The sequence below is a fragment of the Pteropus alecto genome, unplaced genomic scaffold (genome assembly GCF_000325575.1).
Source record: "Pteropus alecto unplaced genomic scaffold, ASM32557v1 scaffold311, whole genome shotgun sequence".
NCBI classification, from domain to species: Eukaryota; Metazoa; Chordata; class Mammalia; order Chiroptera; family Pteropodidae; genus Pteropus; species Pteropus alecto.
In genome coordinates this window covers 4,899,373-4,925,551 of record NW_006431916.1, presented here as the reverse complement: position 1 = coordinate 4,925,551, position 26,179 = coordinate 4,899,373, and the positions used below count along the sequence as shown (strand labels likewise).

The 26,179-nt window shown below is 36.8% G+C and overlaps 1 protein-coding gene and 1 pseudogene across 2 annotated transcripts in view; both read left to right on the top strand.

Moving 5' to 3' along the window:
• CCDC50 (coiled-coil domain containing 50) overlaps positions 1-26,179 on the top strand; it is a 62,595-nt gene that overhangs the window by 9,691 nt on the left and 26,725 nt on the right. For both annotated transcript variants that reach the window (XM_006906177.3, XM_006906178.3), the window contains exons 2-4: positions 17,881-17,943; positions 18,761-18,887; positions 23,021-23,111. In XM_006906177.3, coding sequence (XP_006906239.1) covers positions 17,881-17,943; positions 18,761-18,887; positions 23,021-23,111 — 281 coding nt within the window. The remainder of the gene's footprint in view (positions 1-17,880; positions 17,944-18,760; positions 18,888-23,020; positions 23,112-26,179) is intronic.
• LOC112473797 lies at positions 15,021-15,139 on the top strand (annotated as a pseudogene).

Genomic DNA, 26,179 nt, shown 5'->3' with positions numbered 1-26,179 from the left:
TTATTATAGCTAATGTTGTGGTGCTGTTGGGGACTCGTTGATAGAACTCATGATAGCATTTTATTTTCTTAGTGACATTAAAAAATATAGACACATATTCTCATTTTTTTCTTTTTTTTAAGAAGAAAACATTTACACCTCATAGAAATTTCCAGAACACTTCAAAATTGATTATCTGTTTAGAAATCTTATGTAAAGTAAACATATGTCATAAAGCAGCTCTGAATAAGGGTCTTAGGAGCTTTCATGAGCAAAATAGATGACTAAACATATTAAACTTTTTAAAAAAGTTTGCTTATACTTTTTAGTTTACTTATTACTGGCTATCTTCGAAATGTGTTATTGACATTTGCGTGAAGGAAGTGTCACTTATCTTCTTGGAAACTTGTATCAGAAGTACCTAGGCTGACTTACCATCAGACTTTGAAGTCTTAATGTATAATGAACATTTCTAGTCTTGATACAGCTCCTTAATGACCAAGTACCAGGGGAGTCTCCACTGGGACTTTTTTGGCTTTTATTTTCCTAATGAGTCATAAAGGCTGAGTCATTTTCCATTAACTTTACTCCAGGACTTTTAATTGCCTATAGTAAAAATGTGAATGACTTATAAGGAGATCTTTCCCTCTTCACTGCCTCACCATCAAAAACAAAATTTATTTTCTTTGTTGACTTTATAGAGGAGGCCATGATTTACTTTAAGTATTATATTCACTACTTTTTGAGCAGCAAATACTTTAAAATATTAGCTTTTTTTTTTTCCTTTTATATTATGAGGATCTGTAAAATATAGACTGTTAGGGTGGCAGTTACCATCAAAAAATCATTGTCCATATGGGAAGCCTGAAGTCAGAAAGAGAAAGAAGGAACTCAGTTAATACTCTCGTCTGTATATCTTGAGTTTGGCCTAACATCTGGGCCAACAGCTCTTTCGGAAAGGACTGTTCACTCTCAATGTCTGCAGTTACAAATCACTTTCTGGCTTTGTCTACAAATGGCTTCTTACCCTGTCAGTGATTTGCTGGATTCTAATTTGACATGTCTGATTCTGTTGTCTTCCCAAGTTTCCACGGTCAGACTTCATTATTTCAAATTAAGCTTTAGTGTACTCACGAAGCACTTCTTTTCTTTTTATAGTTAGTCCATTAAGGCTCAACAGAGCTGATCTTTGAAAGATCATTTTGCCTCTGTGTATGTTTTGGAGGGGACAGACTAGAGATTTAGTAAATGGTTAGAGAGCTGTTGATAAACTACACTTTACTGTGCTTTTAACATCCCTGAATTCTAGGAACTTGGTTTCAGTGGCACTCAAACTCTCAAACTAGGATAACTACTGAGGATTAAAGGCAGGATAACTAGGATAACCTGGATACCGTGTAAGTAAAAAGGGTGATTTTAATAATTTCACCAGAATAGGTGTATCCTGGTGACCATACAACTGAAGGAGACATTTCTGAAATACTACAGGAAGTTGGATATGTCATGTAAAGTTTTCACTGGCACTTAAATCCTGCAGGGCATCTGTTTCTTATTTTTTTCTATTTCTTAATCAATGACTAAATGAAACAAAATTTGTTCTGTAGAATATAATAGGAATCATTAGGCTTTTATTTAGCTATTATTTGGGTTTATCAAAATTCTATTTTTGTTTGTTAGTTGGTTTACTTTTTGTTCACTATTTATGGATTCTCTCTTATATATTTCCCCCAAATGTGGGGTTGAAAAGATTTGTGTAACTGAAAGAAGGTAAGAAATGACACATTTCTGATTCCTGCTTACTTGGCAGTATGTAATTGAACTGTCATTTTCTTTTTTCATTTTAAATAGAGTAGGAGGCTACCTTTTTACTGCATACATTTCTGCTGTGCATCTTTTCAGTAACTGATCCCCTCCTAGAATTATTTGCAGTATTTGCTCTAGTTTACTGATATATTAAATAATTCATACAAGTTGATATCAAGCTTGTCGTTTAAAACTTAACTTCAGCGACGAACTTCTTGGTAGAGGGAAGTATCTAGACTTGTGAAACCTGGTTTCACATCTCCTTTTTATCACTTATTAGGTATAAGGACTCAGGGAAAACACTCAGTATATCTAAGTTTCAGGTTTTTTATCTGTTTATTGGAGGTGGTATTTACTATGCTTAATACAGGAGCTTGTGATGAGAGTTAACTCAAGAAATGGATATGAAAACATTTTGTAAAACCAGTGGTATACATTCATTCTCTTAGTATTACTGTTCCAGTTGCCCTGTAGTACTCTTACTTTTCCTTCTTCCAGACCATTGTTCCAGTGACCTTCTAATCCACTGCCTAGAATTTCTCTCTATACAAGGCTATCTGTATTCACCCTATCCCTCCCCAATATAGCTCAAATGCTGAGTCTGTTAAGTCTACAGTGTGTGTCTTCCACTGATTTTGAAGGACTTCTCTAAGCAACACGTCTTATTCTCTGTGTTGGTCTACTGGTTTTCTCTCAAGATGACTGGTAGCTGACTGATCTCAGTATTTCTTGGGGATCCTTACACATAGGAGATATTCCAGAAAACTTGTTTGGCTATCTGACAGCTTGTGCTGAGTGGGGCAACTGACCTGAGCTAACTGAACTAATGACACTAGAAAAAGAGCTATGATCATTTGCATGAACTCACTGGGATAGGAATAGAGGACTAGAAGCAAGTCACTTTTACTTTTCATTGTGTGAGTTTTTCCCATTTCTCAAATTTTTGTAAGAGATTGATTGGTGTTGAGCTTAACTCAACGCTTAAATACATAGTAGTTTCCTTTGGAGACAATGATCTTAACCTGTTTATGGATTGATTTTAATTGTGTAATACCCCGTTAATGTATGCACATTTTCAAGGAATGTGATACATCATTTTGCTGCTCTTACTAGAGGATCCAGTTATTTTCCTACACGGTGTTGGGATGCATTCAGAATTTTTAAGTTTATTGTTTTCTCCTTTAGATTTATTTTTAGATAAAGAGGACAAGGTTCTGATAAAGTTTTAACTAAACATATCAAACATAACATGTATTTTTAAAGTTCTTAATGATAAGGGGATGGAAACTAAAAAGATGAATGCACAGATTTCAAACTTGGAGTGGTTTAAGATCAAAAGAAGGTTGGAAAGCGTGAGCCAAAGAGTCAGCTCAAGAGTTTTTGATTTGAAGATAGAGATGTTTAATTTGTATTTATTTTAGAATAGTTTTCTAAATTAGGGCACACTAGTCTCTTTCAGTTTCTTGTGGTACGTTAGAAGTTAACACCGCTTTAAAAACACAGTAATACAAAAATTTATGTCTAGGTAGATATATCTGTTTTTTGAAATTATCAAAATAATTTTGATTCTTTAAAAAACATGCGAGGCAAGTGAACTCTCTAGAGCAGAAAGTTCTTTGGACAGCTTGTCTTCCTGTTCACACATGCAGGCCGCCCGGATTTTCTTTCACTTCCTCAGCAGGGGAATTACATGATAACCAAGTATACTGTAGGAAGTACTGAAGCCTGTTTCAGTAGCAATACATAGGGAAATCCAAGACATTTAGAACACATTCCAGTTGAACTTAAATAATTTGGTGATCTTTAGGAAGTTTTCTGAATATAGAAGATGTTCGCCTTCCCAGGTTGTACTCTGATCATCTGGCCTCAGGTAAACCTTTTAGTAAATGGCACAGTCTGCATTTATGTTCATTAAATTGTATGTGACTGATAACATGGTCTCATTTTACCTCGATACTGAAGGCTCTGAGAACTACTAGTTGAAAACAGGAAAAGTCTACTTTTTTATATGGCATCAGATTGAACGAAGGGTTATTTTAAGATTTGTTGGTGGTTAAAGCTACTAAACAGATGGATAAAAGCAGATGTTTGCCATTCTGTGCGATAGAAATAGTAAAACCAACAGCAGCGATGAAGTAAACTATTTGGTACAACAGAAAGTTAGGAAAACAGTCATCCTATGTAGATAGTCTTTCATATAGGTTGTGATTATCACATTTTGGATGATGTGCTTGTATCCAAGAGTTACATGTGTATATCACTTACACTGAATCAGCTACATTTCATACAACTTTATATCTCAATTGGAGGCATTCTCAAAGATAATTTGGACTCTTAACAGGTCAAGACATTGAGGTTCTGATTTGGAAAGTGATATGTCAAAGATCACTTGGTGAGCTGCTGACAGCCAGAACTAAAATTCTGACAGATATATGGAATTAAGAACAGGGTTCCTTGTCCTTCGACTTGTTTTTTCCTTGTATGCTACAATAAAGCCATTATATTTCTATAAATTGGGTAAGAAATATCCACCTTTTGTACAGTAAAGATACCCAAATGTAATTGTGCATTTGGTAGAAAGTTTTTACTAGAGTAACTCAAAGAATGGAAATTAGGAAAATTCATCTAGGTATGCCATATTTTTAATAATATGTTGTTTAGATTTTGACTGGCTATACTTCTACTCAATAGTTTATCCTCCTGTCTTAATGGTGATACTTTGATAATCTTCTCTTTTCATAAACTATAATTAATTACATGACTTTCACATAGAATTCTGCTTTGCTTTCTAATCCTGGACATTCAACTGAAAAACGTTTGGAGCGGTGGAGTTTATTGAACAGTCTAGACATACTTATTTCCTCTTAACTCAGGCCCACAATATGTATACGAAGGATGTTCTTGCTCAATTGGACATAAAGGGTTAGAAAGAGCTATAGAAATGTAGTGAACTGTTGATTATATTGTAATTCTTTTTCAGGAGGCATTTTCATACATTTATAAGAAGAAGCAGTGATTGCGTGTTCCATTATAGATTCTATATCAGAAAAGTGACTAGATCTGTGCTAACCAGTAACTTAGTGAAACTTGACAAGAAGAAATATATAATAGAAAACAGCTAATTATCAGAATTCATTAACTGATGAGGCCAGTAGTAATAGGTTCCATTTATTGAACTAACTCTTACTGAGAGACTGATGTTTTCTTTGACCTTTCACTTATCTAATTTAGTCCTCACAACATTTATCTCATTTTATAAGTGAGGAACATGAGACTCAAAGACTTTAAGTAATTTGCCCAAGGTCTTTTAGCCTAGAAGTAAGCGTTATTTGAATCCTGATTTGTAGAGTTGTTTTTCTTCTCCGAAATACTCTTTACACAGAAGTCAAAATCAAAAACAAGCTAGTTGTCACTTTACTCTGTTTACTTTTGTATTATTGAGGAACTCTCATTCCTCCTTATTGGGATTTTTCACTAAGCTTCAGTTTTCGCTTCTCTCTTCCCATAGCACTAGCTGAATTTCCAGCTTACTTTGGGAATAGAGAACCATCAAAAATTCACATCTAACTTAAATGCAAATTTAAGTTAGGTGAGTACACTTTCTTTCTCAAAAATAAAAAAAATAAAATGTCCTCTTTGATGAACTAGATAGAGAGCCACAATGGTTGACAAAATACTTCTTAAAATCTGCACACAGCTCCCTGTTGTCTGTGTAGGAATTTTCTGGAGGTACTTTGAGACACAGGCCAGATTCTTCCAATTTACTGTTGGGTCGTTTCCTTCTTCTGTATAGACTGCATTTCTAGGAGAGGAAATATGATTTAATGTAAGCCTACATGTATTATAATTAGGAAGATAAATCTGAACTTCTGGGGACACGTACCCTAGATTAATGTAAAATGAGTTGATTCTAGGAATGTATCTGTGATCTCAAGATATCTTTTAGAAAAACACATTTCTAATCAGTAAACAACACCAATTATTGAGCAAATGGGAGCAGAATTCTTGAAATCTCAAGATTTACCCATTTGTTTTCTGTTCATACTTTTAGATTTACATAATCCAAGATTACCGGAAATGTGTGTATCAAGATTATTAGAAATGACAAATGGTTACCAGAGTGGAAATGTGAGTGTTGCAGTTTGCTTTATGGGAACAGGATTCTAAGAGAATATTTTTATCATGCCTACTTATGCAATGACCACTATTTAAAATAAAGTTTTCTTTTCTTTTCTTTTTTTTTTGAATTTTGGGTATTACTCTTGATTTTTTCAAAGTTAATTTACTAATCCTAATAGGAAAGAAAGTGCTAGCAAAGTACCTACTTGCAGAAGAGAAGTTGAAAGTGGAGAAATATCTGACTCAAGGGTAAATAGAATTTGCACTAGCTAGCACTTAAGGAAACTCTCCTGTAATACGAAGCCAATAAACCCAAATGGTTTTTCTTCCCTTGGTGTAAACTTGTACTTAAGTTGGGTTGGATGTGATCTTTGGGTTTTAATGGGCATGACTGCGTTTATCCTACAGAGGTTTAAGGAGATGGGTGGCTTTTCTTTCTAGGCTAAGGCAAACAGAGAAACCAAACCATTTGAGTGAGGGCTGCCAAACCATTTGAGGGCTTGTTTAAGTGCCAGGAAAAGTGCCATTGAAATAGTGGAATAACAGAATGTTGGAGTTTCTTTTAGGGATACATAGAATCAAAATAAAAGAAATAAGTGCTTACTCTCTGGATATTCTTAGTGGAAAATGACTGAAAAAAATTCTGACTGCTACTGCTTATGTAATGGTGTTTACCCTTTTGAGGACTCCCTGTGGTTATCAGTGGTTTACTGTTTTCTACATAGAAGGTCTGACTATCTCTAGCAGAATAATTTGTGAGTACTTTTTAAAAATATATATACAAATTTCTTGAAGTGCTCAAGGACTTACAATGGTTGTTACTGCTCTCATAGGTGAGAGTAATAGGTGATATTAACTTGTTCAAGATTAATCATCTAGTGAATGTTAGAGCCAGGATTGAACTCAAAGTAGTAGTATTCTTGGTTATATCATACTGCATCCTTGTGCACTTAGGTATTAACTGAATATCTCATGTTACTAGTGCTGTGTGCAGTGTACTACAGAAAAAAAACTATGAGTTTCATCTTTTTTCTAAGTGGAATTTTGAGTCATCTTTTATATTTAATTATGAAATTTTATGACTCCATTTGAAAATAAACATTTTAAAGCAAAAGTGCTTTCCTTTTTACTCATTTTTTGTATTAAGAGTAATTTACTTAGCTTCTGTGTAAGTTCATATATTTCTGAATTGTTCTGAAGTAGAGCATCCGTGTTAAATGTGATTTTTCTTTAAAGAAGGCACCAAAGGCATGCTTCTACAGTTATGATCAGTTTAGTTTTCAAGGGCATTTACAATTCACAAATGCACTCACTTCAGTATTTGGTATACATTGTTAGGTATCTGGTGAGTTTATTCTGTAGCATTTGCATTTCCCAGAATTGCATTCCTTTAACTATATTGAATACCAGTTTGTTTTTCTTTCCGTATGGAGATTTGTTCACTTGGTTTCTGTGATTGTATATGCACAGTGGTTGCTTGATAAATGTAGAACAACTCTTAATCTTTTCACTCTGGTAAGGTTAGCAGAACTTCCATCATTTTAGGACTGAAGAAAAGCATAGGAGAATAATATACAAGTACTTTGAAGACAAGTTAGTGGCTAACACAAGACCAAAGATATATTCAAGACCCTTGGTTGTCCACACTGGCAGAATGAGTTATATCTGTTGGTTGAAACATAACCAGTACATACACACAGTTGAAATAGTTTTAAATATTGTCAGTGGTCCAGTTATCTAAATTAGCACTGTCCTGTCTTGTCACACTATGATTATTATTTAGAGCAGTGCTATCCCATAGAACTTCTGTGATGATGGAGATGTTCTATATTCCATACTGTCCAAAATGGTAGGCACCAGCCCCATTTGGCAATTTAGCACTGGAAATGTGGCCAGTGAGAATGAGGAACTGAATATTTAAAATTTAATTTTAGTTAATTTAAAGAAATAGTTACATGTGATTAGTGGGTACCATATACAGTGGGGAAAAAAATTATGACCAAGTAGAATAATGATGGATCGGTAGAACATACAGATTTGGTGCAGTTTAAAGAAATCTTTTCTAGTATCTGTTCCATCCAACATTGGACCATGTGAATGCAGATCACTTGGTGTTTGTGAAGAGAGCCTTAGTGACTAGTGACTTGATGGGACTGCAGAGACAGAACGCCCCCCACCCTCAGTCTTTTACCCTGTCAGATGGAAATTTCTGACTCAGCCATTTTCACTTTTCCAATAAGTTGCCCAGTTACTCTGCGGTCTCTGATAATAATGTAGATGGTCTGTGATATTAAAGTAGTACTTCTGATTTGAGGACTTATATTATCTCAGCATTTTCAAAACCCACTTGCCTGCAATCTAGTGTGTCTGTGGTTAGCTGTAATATATCTACTTGCCAAACGAGTGGTTTGGGTTGCTGGGTTTTCATTTAACTTTGAATTTCGGGGATTAGGGGGGAAAAAAAAACAGGAATGAACCTATATTGATAAATTACATCAGAGACAATGGGACACAGAGAGGAATTTGATCCCCCAGGCCCTGCTGAATGCCCCCTTCCCTGCTCCCCTCACCACTTCAGTTTACTTCACCTAGCCATACTCTTTGTAGTTATCTCTGGTAATAGTTCTCTTTCTGGGCCAGGCCTTCTATCTAAATTCTTTGAGGTAATTAAGGAAGTCATAAAAATTTTTCTTGAATCTTCTGGATCTTGGTTGCCTTCAGCTTAATGCCAAAGTGACACATTTGGGGATGCACATTCTGAACTGCTTCAGAGCAAAGTAAATGGGGATACGATGCCTGTATTGTTTACCTCTTGCATCTGCCAGAATTAGGTGCCATTCTCCTCCCTCTGTCATACTGTACTTGGATTTTATTAATTGCAACGGGATGGAAGTTTTAGGACACTAAAAGCTGGAGATGGATTGAAGGTTTTTGTTACCCTTTAATTTCTAGTATAGTCACATGTTACTTAATGATGGGATACTTTTGGAGAAATGCAGTTAGGTGATTCTGTCCTTGTACGAACATCATAGAGTGCACTTATACAAACTAGATGGCATAGCCTACACACCTAGGCTATGTGGTAGAGCTTATTGCTCCTAGGCTACAAACTCACACAGCATGTTACTGGAGGCAGTTGTAACACATGTATTTATTTGTGTATCTAAACATTATCTAAATGTAGAAAAAGTACAGTAAAAATATGATACAAAAGATGAAGTGTATGTGTATGTCTTTGCGCTTTGGTGGGGGGCAGGGGAGGGAGGGCTGGGGAGGAAGGTCTGACAGCTGGAGGAGGAGAGAGGTAAGGCAAGGAAGAGGAGAGAAAGAAAGGAGAGATAGAAAGAGACCCAGAGATATAAAGCTTGAAAGGAGAAATAACGAAAGGGAGTGGGCAAGGAGAGACATGGAAAGAGATGGGGGCATGGGTAGGGAGGAATGGGACTGGGAGGAAAGAAAGCTAAAGAGAAAGGGAGGGAAGGGAAGTGAGTTTTTGTGCACCAGTGTGTGTGCATGCGTGGGTGTCGGTGGGCTCCTTGGCTTCCCTCCTCCCCAGCCCCACTCCTCTTGTTCCCTTGCCAACTCTGAGCCCCCCCGCTGAGGTTGGGGGTGGGATAGAGTGGAGGGCACATGGTGGGTGGACAGCATGTTGAGCCTCCTCATCTGTCTAAACCACCCAGAGCTAGCAGTAAATTCAACATTATAGTTGGATCCATCCTTTCAACATCACAAACAAACTTTTTGTTTATAATCCATTAAAATCTTGTGGGATCACTGTCATATTTGTGGTCCTGTATTGACTAAATGTATTTATGTGGCCCATGACTGCAATTAATTGCTCAAACATTATTTAGATATTATTCTCATTGTTTTCAGATTTCTGCCTGAAAGAAATTTCATTTTTCAGAGAGACTGGCTATGTTTGCTATTTTAGGGCTCATAATTTGGGGCAGTTGGTTAGGAGTTAGTAGAGTGTTGGCAGTCCACAGATGTGCATCTCGAAGAAGCTCCCTAGCTGCTGTTCTTGACACTGCTGGTGGTGGTGAGGGGGGTGGGGGTTGTTTTTGTTATTGATATTAGTGATGGTGATGTTGATGTCCGTGTGTGTCCCAGTCTTTTACCCTGTCAGATGGAAATTTCTGACTCAGCCATTTTCACTTTTCCAATAAGTTGCCCAGTTACTCTGCGGTCTCTGATAATAATGTAGATGGTCTGTGATATTAAAGTAGTACTTCTGATTTGAGGACTTATATTATCTCAGCATTTTCAAAACCCACTTGCCTGCAATCTAGTGTGTCTGTGGTTAGCTGTAATATATCTACTTGCCAAACGAGTGGTTTGGGTTGCTGGGTTTTCATTTAACTTTGAATTTCGGGGATTAGGGGGGAAAAAAAAACAGGAATGAACCTATATTGATAAATTACATCAGAGACAATGGGACACAGAGAGGAATTTGATCCCCCAGGCCCTGCTGAATGCCCCCTTCCCTGCTCCCCTCACCACTTCAGTTTACTTCACCTAGCCATACTCTTTGTAGTTATCTCTGGTAATAGTTCTCTTTCTGGGCCAGGCCTTCTATCTAAATTCTTTGAGGTAATTAAGGAAGTCATAAAAATTTTTCTTGAATCTTCTGGATCTTGGTTGCCTTCAGCTTAATGCCAAAGTGACACATTTGGGGATGCACATTCTGAACTGCTTCAGAGCAAAGTAAATGGGGATACGATGCCTGTATTGTTTACCTCTTGCATCTGCCAGAATTAGGTGCCATTCTCCTCCCTCTGTCATACTGTACTTGGATTTTATTAATTGCAACGGGATGGAAGTTTTAGGACACTAAAAGCTGGAGATGGATTGAAGGTTTTTGTTACCCTTTAATTTCTAGTATAGTCACATGTTACTTAATGATGGGATACTTTTGGAGAAATGCAGTTAGGTGATTCTGTCCTTGTACGAACATCATAGAGTGCACTTATACAAACTAGATGGCATAGCCTACACACCTAGACTATGTGGTAGAGCTTATTGCTCCTAGGCTACAAACTCACACAGCATGTTACTGGAGGCAGTTGTAACACATGTATTTATTTGTGTATCTAAACATTATCTAAATGTAGAAAAAGTACAGTAAAAATATGATACAAAAGATGAAGTGTATGTGTATGTCTTTGCGCTTTGGTGGGGGGCAGGGGAGGGAGGGCTGGGGAGGAAGGTCTGACAGCTGGAGGAGGAGAGAAGTAAGGCAAGGAAGAGGAGAGAAAGAAAGGAGAAATAGAAAGAGACCCAGAGATATAAAGCTTGAAAGGAGAAATAACGAAAGGGAGAGGGCAAGGAGAGACATGGAAAGAGATGGGGGCATGGGTAGGGAGGAATGGGCCTGGGAGGAAAGAAAGCTAAAGAGAAAGGGAGGGAAGGGAAGTGAGTTTTTGTGCACCAGTGTGTGTGCATGCGTGGGTGTCGGTGGGCTCCTTGGCTCCCCTCCTCCCCAGCCCACTCCTCTTGTTCCCTTGCCAACTCTGAGCCCCCCCGCTGAGGTTGGGGGTGGGATAGAGTGGAGGGCACATGGTGGGTGGACAGCATGTTGAGCCTCCTCATCTGTCTAAACCACCCAGAGCTAGCAGTAAATTCAACATTATAGTTGGATCCATCCTTTCAACATCACAAACAAACTTTTTGTTTATAATCCATTAAAATCTTGTGGGATCACTGTCATATTTGTGGTCCTGTATTGACTAAATGTATTTATGTGGCCCATGACTGCAATTAATTGCTCAAACATTATTTAGATATTATTCTCATTGTTTTCAGATTTCTGCCTGAAAGAAATTTCATTTTTCAGAGAGACTGGCTATGTTTGCTATTTTAGGGCTCATAATTTGGGGCAGTTGGTTAGGAGTTAGTAGAGTGTTGGCAGTCCACAGATGTGCATCTCGAAGAAGCTCCCTAGCTGCTGTTCTTGACACTGCTGGTGGTGGTGATGGGGGTGGGGGTTGTTTTTGGTATTGATATTAGTGATGGTGATGTTGAAAGATGAAAGATGCGGCCTTACGTATTTTCTTGACAAACAGAGAGAGAGAGAGAGAGAGAGAGAGAGAGAGAGAGAGAGAGGAGCTAGGGAACAAGAAAGAGAACTGTGCTGGTGCTGGGGCTGAGCATGTCAGAAATTTGGCACTAACATGAGTTCTATTCAGTTTCCCTGCAGCCCATTTCTCTTCTCGGCAATTTTATCAGAGTTTTAAATAAAGAGAAGAGACTCTTCTTTAATAAATTAGGGAGACATTTCTTTGGTATGGCAGCAAACCAACGGCATGGAGTTTATATACGTTATTTCTTAGTTCAATTTGTCTTAACATCTCAGACACATTCATCTAAAATTCATTACTACTCTTTTCAAAAGGTGGGAAACTCATTGCTGTTTGATAGAGAGTGGAGGAGTTGAGAGGAGGTGGTTAGATCTCAAAGGGAGAATTTCTTTGGAATTTCCCACTGTAGTCATTACCTAGGGTCTTTCTTGTAGGTCACCTTTGTAACACTGCACATAAAAGGAACTTTATTGCTCAGAAGTGAACACACTTCTGAACACATGTACCACCCTTACCTAAGTTTTATTTCATCCTCAGTTTCTAAGAACCTAATACATACTTGTCTTATTTTAATTAGTATTTAATAATATCACTCTTTTCTGACATACTGAAACATAAACCCATTTCTTCTAGGAGTTCTTTGAACAGAAATATTTGGGACCAGAAGAGCTCAGTTTGGTTTCCAATTCCATTTTTTATTTATTGGGTTATCTTGGTCAAGCGACTTTATTTCTCTGAGCCTTAGTTTCCTCATAAATAAAATGAGGATATTGATATAACGTTAATCTTCATGTGATTCGGAGAAATAAAAGTGAGAGTGCTTTGTAATCTACAAAGTGCTGTATCAGTGTCAGCTGTGGCTGCCTGTTATTACTAAACCTTTTAAGATAGAATATACATCTGGAATATCTTTTTCATTTATAGAGTGTTTTCGTGTGTACAGAGCAAAGGAAAGCAAACATACTCCCTGCTCTCAAAACAATGAGTATGCATTCCATCTGTTACTAATAGCATTTACACAAAAACAGACTAATTCACAAAATTATACCAGAACATAAAAGGCAATACAGACACAGTTGAAGGAAATAGCTGCTAGTGAATGTATTATTAATCCAGACACTTGTATGTGGGTGGAAGCTTGTAAAAGATTGAGTCATAGGAATTGTATTTTCAGAAAGTTTGGGGATGTGGGTAAAAGAATGACAGAAGGGGAATTAACTTCTTCACATCTCTTTTAGTTTGTATAGTTAATTGGTCCCTTGGCCAAGAGTGTTTACCTCTTCTGCCTATATGAATTTTAACCTTTCTTTGTGATTAGTTTTGTATATTAACTACTTTGAGGTGTCCTGGTATGATCTGCCGAAGACACCGCTACCTCCAATTCATAACAAGCATAACTGCTCTTTTGTTTATACCTTAAAAGAATTTTCTAAAGGTCTTTATAACATTTATCAAATTATATTGTGCCTATTTACCTTTTTGCCACCTCCCTGATGTCTTGGAAGTGACTTATTCATCCTAAAATAGCGCTCTGCAAATGTTTGTTGAATAAAAATATTTGTTGAATAAATATGTTTGTTGAATAAATAGGTGCACAGTATGCCATTTGTTTGTTTAGGGGGCTCCACAGTGAATGAGAATCATCTTTCTCGTCAAGGAAAATGGATGGGGTGTGTGTGTGTGTGTGTGTGTGTTTATATAAATATATATGAAAGAGGGAGGGGGAAGGAGAGTGAGAGAAAGCATCTCTATCTAATTTATGTCTGTCTAAAATCTGTTTCCATTTCTGAGATTTGCTTGGCTTAATATAAACTAATTCACTATATACTTATATGGACATATCTGGATTTAAGAAAATCATTAAAGTTCTGTTTCTTTTAATAGAATTGGGGGATGTTTCCAGTTTTTATTTAAATGGTATTTGACAAATTTTGTACTTCTCTGTGATGCCATAGTAAGGGCAGAACTTAATTCTGTTCATAATATTGTTTTCTTTTGTTTGTGGAACTCTTATTGTTCTTTGATCTTAATCATCAGTTTTCTTTCTTTCTTTTTTTTTTCTTCTATTATTATGCATTTCTGGATGTCTTAACATATGCTACATCCAGCGCTAATTGTTGGAAAAGTGCAGAAATTAGTCCCACAGGGCCCCTGCACCAAAGAGTTTGCAGCTGGATGAGGAGGCAGCTATATGCTTAATTGAAGGATAAAGTACATTTCTTTCTACTGATGCTCTTCTAAGCAAGGAAGCAGAGTTACGTGGTTATTAGAGTTCAAAATAGACTTAGCCACTATGCTCTAACTTCGGGGAAAATGTTTGGGTCAGAGACAAGAGGCTACAGGACCACTGAGGTCTAGATGGGAATGAACAAGAATGATATAGTTGGCTTAATGGCAGGAGTGGGAGTGGGGTGAGTGAAACATAGGAGGGAAAAAGTTTGAGAAGTGGCATAATGAAGGCCCAGGGTCCAATGGTTCACCTTAAAAATGTCCCCACAGGGCAGGATAGTTAGATGAGTTTATGCCATTTACCCTCAGTATTGTTTACACTGTTTACTTCAAAATAGAGTAGATTAGGAAAGGATCAAAGATTCAGGCTCTGCTTTTGACTTGGCTGTGAAATGTTGTTAGTGATTTCCAGTCTGGTTACTGATTTACAAGTTGGCTTGGATGTGCGTCTGTTTTCCAGCTTGCGTTAGGGTAGCAGTGCAGAGAATACAGAGACAGATCTGGAAAGGGACTAGAGTGGATGCAGAAGGAATTGTGGCTTGAGCAAATATTATGTCAGTATAAATGAGATTATACATTTGGGAGTTCTAAGTAAACTCTGAAGTGCTAAGTCAGTGTATTGACAATACAGCTCTGTGTGTGAGTGTGTGTACTTCTGAGTAGTTGTCGAAGGTCTTGTAGATGTTCTTTTAAGCTCAGGCCCTACTCATATTTTGTCAAGACCAATTCAACCTCTGTTGTAAGAAGATTCAGAGTCAAATTACAGTAATTAATTCTACTTCAATCTTGCTGTTTAAATATTAAATCATTGTCTACGGCCATGCTACCCTGAACAAGCCCGATCCTGTCTGATCTTGGAAGCTAAGCAGGGTTGGGCCTGGTTAGTACTTGGATGGGAGACCACCTATGAAGACCAGATGCTGTAGGCATAAAAAATAAAAAAAAAATAAGAGTTTGTAAGCTGACAAGGTCCTTGCAATCTGTGAGGTCAACCAAAGGTTACCTCGCCTAAAAAAAATATTAAATCATGGAGTCATTGTTAAAGTAATTAGTAATAGATAAATTTCTTGCACCTGTTATGATATATCAACCATGTCTTCAGTATATGTTAGGGAATAAAAGACATGTAATAAAAAATTTTTTTATGGAATTAAAAATGTGATATATATATATAAATGTAAAACATTACAAAAAACACAGGACATATAGAAATCCAGAAAGCTACCAGCCAAATTTAATAGATGTTTATATTTTACCTTATTTGCTTCAATTTTTTTGTTTATTAAGCAGTAGAATAGTATATATAGCTAAGGCAGGCCTATCCCTTTGCTTCTCCCTCTAGAGGTAATTGCTATTCTAAATTCAGTTAGTGCCATATTTAAAAAAATAAATTTTACTACAGGTGTATGTATCCATAAACATGTTTTTAATGTGTTGACGAAAATGTAAAATTATTTCAGTTCTTTACGTGGAAAACTGCAATAATTTTATAATTTTTTTAGTCAGAACATTAAAAACTTAAATATATTGTTCTGGCATAATTTTCTACCTAATACAATAAATTGAAGTGGCTTTGAAACTATCTTGACCATAATCTACAGAATGACCTAATACATATCCTATACACGTGTGTGTATGTGTGTATACAATGGAAAGAGTTTCTCCAAACTATAGTTTCCTGTACTATGTGTGATAACCTCTATTTTCTAGCCTATTCAGTTTTAAATGCTTGTTCCAGACTTAGTAAATTGATTTCATGACCTAATGATAGGTTGCCACCCATGATTTGAAAAACTGTTTAATATAAAAAAATTTCATCTAATTTTAATCTGAAATTAATATTAACTTTAGTGTACAAACAAGACTTTGTTATGTAATAAAAGTGCTTCAAATAATAAGGCCATGTATTAAAATAGCATTCTTTTGCACAAGATGTGATAGCATTCATTTTGTCTAATTCATTTTGAATATTTGTTTTCTATGAACTAAATCTATATACGTCTTAGCCATTTGATTAATCAATATTAATTAGCTAAGTATTTTAGAGAATTCATTTTGGTTAGCGTAGAGTATCTTCTTTTCACCTGTTCCAACCATGGTATTAGACCTGGAGTCCAGGAGGGCTGTCATGGTGTCAGGAAAGGAAAGAACTCTTGCTGGCTCAGAAACTGGCTCCCAGTCCCATTACCAGAAAACTGTATGTAGCCTTAATAAGTCCTTTCTTCCTTCTAGCCCTCATTTTCTCATCTGTTAAATAAGAGGGTTAACTAGCTATCTTGAAAGCACTTTCATTATGTGAAATATTGGGTAACTCGGACCTCAGCCTCAAGTTGTTAGAATTTGCTGAGATTATGTCTTATGTAAATAAAAGAATAGAACTTTTATTCTTCTGGAATTACTGGTTTTTCATTTGCATTTGGGCCAAGGGGTAGGGAGGTCATATTCAGTTTAATATGGTTCTTGGACAGAAATGTTTCCTCCATCATAAAACCATGTCAGAGTAATCTTGGTATCGCCAAGCTCTGCCTACTTTTTGTTGCATTATTTCTGAGTGAGGGACAAGGCTATGTGAATATATATGTGAACATACATAGTGCTAAGAATGGCAAAGGAATGATTCTTCAGTGTTTCAGTGAAATGTCTTCACAGGCAAATCAAAAGCTGCAAAAAGAAATCTATAACCTCTTATAAGCCCTAGGGAACACTTTCATAAGTTGTATACATTGCAGTAGTCTGAAGCTTTGGAGAATTTCCCTTTTTAATGCCAGTCACACATTTGGAATAGAGTAAGGACATATCACCTAAACTACATGTCCTTAAAACAGACAAAACAACACTTTTCCTAAGAGCCCTTTGTGTATGTTTGTTTTAAGACACTGGAGTTTAAGCAGTTTGGGGTAGAATGGGCCTTGGAGACCTTCTGAGAAAATAGAGCAGCAAATACTCTTGCCTGGATGGAGGCACAATTAGAGGGCAGATTCCCGGTACCTACCAAGGTTCCCATTTTCTTTTGGTTTGCAGATTCTTTTAGGCAGCTCTGTATTTAAGGAAATCTAGAGAGCCAGTTCTAACTCAATGTCTGAGGGTGCGGACCTATTAAAAAAAGTGATTATTCTTGAAATGTGCTCCCACCTGGAGTACTAATGAAGGTGTGTTTTTCCTTAAGGACACCAGGATAGATATAAGTCTGTGGGAGAGGATTCTCTGAACTGACACCAGGGTAAACATAATCTCTGGGTGAGGATCCTCTGAACCCAAGGTGGCTGAGGCAGAGGCTAGATTTATTTAACTCCTCTGGCCATGTGGCCACTTTTCCCTCAGCTGCAATATGCAGAACATTCTTGTCTCATTATTTCAGCAGTACTTGCTCTCCCTTTATAGAAGTGGATTAGAATTTTCTAGACCTCTGGGTTCTGATTTTGTGGTCAGTATCTTTACGCCAGGGACCAGAGCTAACTATTATTTTGTGATACCCTGTGCTTGGCACTGAGTAGGTGTTATGTGGTTTTTTGTGAATGAAGACTATACTGACTAGTCACTGTTTTGTGCAATGCGAGTTATCAATTTGGTCATACTAGAACTGGCTTTTTGGAGTAAACAAAATGCTTTTCTTTTTACTTTAAAATACTGCTAATGAGCCTTCATGTCTGCTCTTCCTTTTCCTTTGCAGTGTGTCGAGATTTTGCTGTCCTAGAGGACCACACCCTGGCCCACAGCCTGCAGGAACAAGAGAGTGAGTAATGGCTCTCATTACTGGTACCCAGAGGCAGGTTTCTTTGGGAGAGGCAGGGTGAGAACACCTTCATTGGCTATACCATTCATCCCTCTGAAGGATTTGTCTAGGCAGATGACACCTGGGTAAAGAATTAAGTCCTGGGTATTTTGAAGTATGACAGCTACTAGGGGTTAGAAGACTGCTGTGTACAATGGAAGAAAAGAGGGACTTGAACTTTTTCCCTTGCCTTAGTGTTGTAGGAAGGAGACATTGGTTATACATGTATCTGGGGTGTGTAGAAGACTGGCATGGGGATCTATTTCTTCCCCTAGAATAGGGGCCTGAACATTTTTTTCCAGGCAATGATGGTATCTAGACTGGATTTTTCTGAAAATTTATGTATGTAAATATGGAAAGTAAATCTACGTTATATGGGTTGAACAAAGTACATATTTGTGAATGTGTAATTTATGAATCATTAATTCATCTGTCAGTGTAAAATTAAATATTGAAAAATGTAGTTTATAAATAGAGTGGCAGCTTCTGGAGCAGAAAGAGCACTGGCCCTGGCTCTAGAATATTGATGTAGAAGTCCTGGCACTACCATTGTTGCCATGTGCCCAAAGGCAAATTATTTAACCTTTCTGATCCTCTTTTTACTTAATGGAAAGATGGGAATAATAATTTCTGTGCTGCCTGTCATATAGTGTTGTTGAGAGCATAAAATGAAGTGATGGATGTGAAGCTCTTTAATGGAAAGGTCTTAAGTTTATTATTAGGTTTATTATTAACAAGCCAAAGCATTGTAATTCATCTCCTCAATCTTTCTGTCCAGTTGAGCATCATTTGGCATCAAATGTTCAGCGGAACCGTTTGGTCCAACACGATCTCCAGGTGGCAAAGCAGCTCCAAGAGGAAGACCTGAAAGCTCAGGCTCAGCTTCAGAAGCGCTACAAGGACCTGTGAGGATTCAGGGAGTGGGAGGGAATCATGCCAGGCAGGACTGGTTTTGTCTGCTGAGCCAGCAACCAGGGCAGAGAAGGAGACTCCTTCTATGCCTCTGATTTCTTTCACTATTAGATTGAAAATTGTGTGTGTGTGTGTGTGTGTGTGTGTGTGTGTATCCTTTTCTTTGATTTGAAAAATTTTGATGTTGGAATGCTTGACTAGGTTTTGGGACGTGGATTCTGGTGTGAACTCTTAATATTTTAACTGTATGACTTTGAGCCATTTAGTACACCAATTTTCCTTCCCTGCAACATGGGGAAAGTGATCTCTGCCTCACAGGTTGTCTGGGGAATCCAGTGAAATACTGAATATGAAAGAACTTTGTGAATTGTATTGGGTTCTTTTATTTCCTAGTGGTATTTACCCACTGTTATTTTCCTTGAACCCCTTGCTTTTCAGGTAGAGGCAGAATCTTCTGGAAAGCTCTGAATTGTACACTCAGTTCTCTTCACAGCTTCAGTGTCTGACAAAGTTCTTTCTCAGTCTCCTTTAATAATAGTTAGGGAAGTAGAAAGATCGTGTCTAAGTTCTCTTCCAGCACAATTACTTTTTATTCCTTTTTCAGTGTTTTAAAGCTCGAAGGGCACTTTTTTTTTTTGTGAGTAGCTCTTATACTTAAATCTCCAAAGGTGGATTTAACCACAAGTTAATTGTTTTGAGGAGGAAGAAGTAAAGGAAGAATCGAAGGGACCCCTCAATTTTACTTTAGTTTACTTTAGTTGTCACGTTCAAATAAACAGGAAAAACTCATTTTTGCTGCCTTTGAGGAAGGGTTTGTCTTTCTCTTTTATTCATGGTAAAGAGGACTTTATCATTTTCTGTTCAGCTTTCTTAATGTTTACTTTTGTAAGTAAACATTCTTGTTGACTCTTGCTATACTAGACACGATGAAACTCACTGGAGATAGCAGAAATGAACAAACATAGCCATTGCTTTTAAGGGCCTCAGGAAAATGCTCTGAACATTTTCTATGTAGAGATACATGAATGAGGCACAGAAAATTGGATAGTAAATGTCGTGCCTATGAAAGAGAAGAGACTAGGAAAAACCATGCTGATAACAGGTGATATATTTAGAACCTTGATAGTTAATTAAGAGTTTATAGTGTAACTAGGAGAAACCATTGTAGCCAGAGGGAGGAGCATGCACAAAGGTAAGAAGTTAAAAGGACCTGGAATCTTATGATAGCTACAAGATGTTCAGTATTTCTGGAATGGAAAGTACAGTTAGGCATATAGGTAGGAAATGAGACCAGAAGAGTAGTCAAAAGCTAAACCAAAAGGTCATATAAGTTATGTTAAGGAATTTATTTTTTGTAGATTTTATATTATAAATAATAGAAATATTTGAAGGAGTATTAGATTTTTCATTTAGAGACCTACTCTGGGGGCTGGGCAAGTAAAGAGTTGGACAGGGTGAGATTGAAGGAAACTGTTGAGTAGTGCTCAGATTAAGAGGTGATAAAGCTTGAATTGAGGACAGTGAGTGATAGAGGTACAGAGGGGAGGGAGATGATGAGGCCTGAATTGAGAGTAATGTTACTGGAGTTAGAAGAGACAGATTTGAGATGTATGGAGGTTCAAACAGTTTAGATGAGAGCCAGAGCTTGAATGTTCCAGGATTCTAAATTATTGGCCTTTATGTTATTTACAGTGCTCTGTTATGAAAGCCAGTTGTGAGGTTGGTGCAGAAGTTTAAGATCTTGAATTAAGGTAATGATATTGAGTATAATGAGATTATTGAGAGATAATTGAGATAAATCACTGTAAACTATAAATCAGATTTGGAGAATGATGGATTATAGGTTCTAAATGAGAGAGAGGAATCAGGTATTATATTTCTGCCTTGGACTTCATTCAGGGTGTTGGAGGTATTCCTAGTTGGAAGAAAGTAAGTTAGAAAGGAAGTTTTTCAGTTTTCACATCCTGGCATTCTTGACTGTTGAACATCAAGGGGAGGATTAAATGCTGTAGATTTTAAGAAAGTGGAACCTTTCACTCAGTCTGGTTCTGGGGCCCCTGTCCAAAGTTAACCTTGTCAAGATTGTTGACTACTTTCCCATTTTACTTCCTCAGGAGTCTATAATTAGCTGAGTGAAACAGAACTAATCTTTCTTGGAAATGTGATTTGAAATAATTAATCTCAGCCTTATATACTAGGAGATACATCTTCTGTGTCACTTGTGACCTTTAACACTTCATTTGGATTTGCCTTCTCTACTGTGGGTTCTGCTTTCTTCCCTCTGTTATCACCTTTCATATAGTTAGTAATTGCTTACTCCTGTACAGATTTCATGTTAATTTGAGAGATCCAGATAGAGAAGTCTGAAAACTAAGATCATAATTTTGTGTAATTATTAATTATTAGAAGTGAGTGAATGAAAGGATATGTTAGTAAAAATTGTTCTAAATAGATTATTTTCAGGTTTTTTTTTTGTGTTGAGTGGTTAAGAATTATAGAATATTAGACTTAAATATGAAATCATTAAGTCCACAAATTTTTATAGCTTATAAAATGACACGAAGGAGGATGATTCACTTGCGAGACCAGGAATCAAATCTGCAGACATTTTGTTCAGTGATTTCTCCACTGATTCTGAAAACGTCTTGCATTTTTAACCTGTGTTCTCTGTCGTATATTATTTTCCTCCTTTTCTGTATTGTGTATGTGTAGGCACATACATACACACCCATGTGTGTGCACACATCGACTTTCACCTACATCTACCTATTTCCAAACATGTTGAAAGTGATCATTTCTTTATACAAATGAGAATAATTTTTATTACTTTATTCATCAGTTTTGTTTAGAATAGAATATATGGGTTTCAGTTCCTCCAGAGAAGTTAGGATATTGCCACCCACCCCCCACCCCAACACTTTTTAACAAAAGAATGCTTTTAAACATGGAATATATAACCAAGACTGAGATTCATTGAGTTATTTCAAGTTCAACTTGCAAGGGGCAACTAAGAAGATATATTTGTTTAGCAAACAAACTATATATATAAAGATCACAATTGTAATTTTATTCCAGCATCTTTTTAGATAGGAAACTCTAAACATGTTTATGTTCACCTTTCCGAGCAGTTTTTCCTAAAGGTTGGCTCTCCAGAGCTATTGCATTCTAGAGTTTTAAGCTGCCCATTAACTTTTCTCACAGCCTGAGACTAGAAGACTTGCAGGCGTCTTTGAGACATCCGAACTCCATTTTCTGTTGAAACTACTGTTTTATAAGTGCTGTTTTAAAGGATCTGTTTCTCCCACCAAAGTGATTCATCTTGTTTCTTCGACCAAAATATATTGGGAACTTCTGAGCACAAGATGAAGATTTATTCATTTTTGTATCTTCAGTGTTAAGCATAGTGCCTGTACCATAAAAGGCAGTGTTTAAATCTTTGTCGAATGCATAAATGCCAAAACAACAAAACTGGTAGCAGCAGTGTTAACAATGTTTGATTTTCTTAGTAGCCAGAGTATTCAGAAAACTGAAATCGACCAAAGAGGTTTCTACTGGGAACTTAAGCTGGAGAATCTACAATAATGCTTCCATAAAGCATTATTGAAATTGAAAAAAAATCTAATTAAAAATTTATAGAAACCATTTTAAAGTCAAACTACCCTCTTTAGGTAACCACAGTGTTATTGATATTTCAGTGAGCGTGCTCTCAATGTTTTTCTGTGTACTTGCTACGTATTTGGTTATTTGTGGACATTAATCTCACAGTCTACATCTCCTTTGCAGAATTGTGAGAAAACATGCCTGTCTGTCAGTAGAGTGGTCCTAGTAAGGTGAAGTGATATGGTAGTGTAGAAAAAGCATTGAGCTTTCCATTGTAGTGTCTGGGAATCCGATTCTGGTTCTGCCACTTATTTTCTCTGTGATCTTAGGGAAATAATTTCAATACTCTAGGCCTCAGTTTTTTCATCTGCAAGTTGTGACATTGTCAGCCTCTTTGTATCATTGTTGTGAGAATTAAGTGACATAAAAATATTCTTTGGTGGATAGTATTCAGTAAATTGTGTTATTTTTAGGAGAAATCATTCCTTATTTTCTTCATTCATGTTGTTTTCATCTTTGTTTTTAGTGAACAGCAAGACTGTGAAATTGCTCAGGAAATCCAGGAAAAGCTGGCTATTGAGGCAGAGAGACGACGCATTCAGGAGAAGAAGGATGAGGTACAGCTTGGTCAATACCCCTGCACTCAATAGAAGAAGGGCTGCTCAGCTCTGGAGCAGCTACTTTTTTTATTCACGGGCTCAGTGTAGGGTTGCAAGATGGGCAACAGGGCTCTCCTTTGTTGGGGCATGTAGTCCAGGTATTGCCTTACATGCACCACTGTTTATTGCCCCTCGATCAGTTGTATAAATAGAGGAATCTTAAAAGATGCTAATGGATAATTTAACAAAATGTGAATTAGTTTCCTAGGGCTGCTGTAACAAATTAACGTAAACTTGGTGGCTCAAAACAAGAGAAATTTATTCTCTCGGTTCTGGAGGCTAGAAATTAAAATCAAAGTGTTGTCAGGGCCATGCTACCTATTGAGAAAGATCCTTCTTTGCTTCTTCCTAGCTTCTCCTGGCTCTTGACAGTCTGGCATTCCTTAGCTTGTAGCTACATCACTTCAATCTCTTCCTCCATTGTCCCGTGGCCTTATTCCCTGTATCTGTGTGTCCTCCTGTTTTCTTATAAGGACGCCAGTCATTGGATTGAGGAACCACCCTAATCAAGTATGATCTTTTATTAGCTAATTGTATCTGTAAAGACCCTGTTCCTAAATAAGGTCCTATTTCGAGGTTCTTGGTAGAAATGAGTCTTTAGGGGGTCCATTTTCAACCCAATACAGGATTTCCTTCTATAGGTTATTCCCACAACATTAATGAGAGCAGACCTTAGGTATAGCCTGAACCACAGGTCAGAGAGTAGTCACTGTGAGAGGCCAGGATCAGTAATTGCTCTCACTCTGTTTTGTTAATTGGTTCACTCTCCTATGACATGCTGACCCAAAGCACTAATCTGTTTGATTCTGTATATATTTTTAAATTGTACTATTTTGGCAGCCAAAGATAACTAAAATTAACAATAGTGGTTAGTTTATAAGAAGACTCAAATATACAATTAACTATTACTTGCTTTTTTGTTGTTTCCAGCATTTCTTATTGTTTCTTTTCACATGGCATTGATTATGTGTCTTCTTTCTTTCATATCTATTGTGCTATTCTTGGCCACTGTCTTGATTTCTAATAGGGAAAAAGTGATTTATCATTTTTAATAGCATAATGGCCATATGATTTATTATATAATCACAAAAACTCTTCAGGGTTAAAGGGTACACACTATCCTGGGCTAACTGGCACATATGACACTCTATTAAATAGATAAGATCAGGATCACCAGTCAACTGTATACACATATACTGCTGCTCCCACTGAGCTATCCTTGTTCCCATAGAACTAATTCCTTGTTCATTGCCAGGAGAGTGTGAGACACCTGGTATGCGTGTATTTAGCTGTTCCTTTAAGAAAAAACTGTGATTATGCGATAATCAGAATTGCAAGTAAGAATTAGGGATTACTTTTTATCCTTCTTTTCATCAACACAGGAGCTCTTTCTTACGACAGGATATGTTGCCCCTCTATAGTCAAGACTTAGCTTTGGGGATGAAACCGGGAACTGAAAGAAGTAATTATATTTTGTAGACAGGAAAGCTTCTATTTAAAAAATAACAGAGTAATGAATTTGGCTTCTTATAAATGCTGCTGGTGTCCTGTAATTTTTTTTTCATTCATTCAGGGAAAAACAGGACACAAAGAGAAACCACTTTATTTTAGGTATATAGAATCTAAATAGCAATCACAATAAATAATCTCATGGTAATGATGTATAAAGTAAGCAGTGTGGTGAATAACTTCATTTTTCAGGTGAAAAAATTATGTCTCAGAGGAGTAAGTGACCGGTTTCAAGCTGTACTAAAGTGCCAGAGAAATGTCTGTACAATAAAGTTCTCCTGACTGACTGCTTCTGACTTAAGATATAGTGTGACACAACATAAAACATGTAGACTTTGGAGTTAGCTGCCCTGGGTTTTGAATCTTAGCTGTTTAACTTTTTATCTGTGACTTTTGGTATCTCAACTGTGTAGAAACTCAGGTTCCAAATTGGAAATGTCAACTGTAGATACTTTAAAGGGCTGTTATGGTATGAGGTTTAAATGAGATCATATATATATGGCCTCTGGTACCTATTAAGTTAATGATTGCTCTTCCTTTTGCTTTCTTGCAAGGTGTTTTCCTAACCATTCAGCTCTTTATAACAATTCTGATTGCTCTTATAGAGTTATATATGATAAATTAGAGAGGGAGCAAAATGAATAGGCTTAAATGTATTCTAAGATTTTCCCCCAGCCCCAGTAGAGTGGAGAGATTAAGTGAGAATTTCAGTTGTGGAGATTTAGTGAGGCTAGCCTTTTAAAACTCTGTTCAGACTTTATGACTTTTCTACTGATGCCTTAGATTAGAAGAGGGCTTTTATCCTAGAAAAATGTAACTCTCAGCTGACAGGTGTGTCGTAAGTATTAAATGAACAAAATTTGCATTAGTAAAGTTTGCCTTTGAAGGATGTATGATAATGATAATTTACTTTAGTCAAGGGTCCCTCAGAGGGGAGTGAGACAGTAGTGCTAATTTTTCTGACCAACTCTTGAAAGCGTGTTTCCTGTTACTCATGAACTTTCCTAATTCTTTTTTATTTTATTTTTTTCTCTCTATTAATATTCTACTTCCCTGTAGAGTCTACTTAGTTAATAAGTTTTTATTTCAACACTGGGGCTGTGTAAAATTCCTCTTTGGATTTTTCACCCAAATCTCTTTTAGAGATTTTTGGGGTCAACTCTATTAGGTAGTTTATAATCCCCCAAAACAACCAGATGTAGACGCTAAGTCTCCTTTTCTGTTGGGACAGATTTTTTTTTTCTGAACAACATTGTACAGGAGAATTAAGAGTTATACAACTTTGTGTGGGTGACTTAGTATGTCTAGCTAGCTTTGTTATGGTATAACTTTATTGTGTTTCTTAATAGAGCACAGATATAAGGAAAATAGCATTTCCTTTCAGGGAGAGAGATGTTAAAAAAAAAAAAAAAGGAAAGGAAAGGGAAAGGATCATTCGTATTCTTCCCAGCATTATGGCCTCTTCCCTTTCTCCCTCTTTTCTCTCTTTTCTCCCTCCATCCACCTCCCTTCCTTTC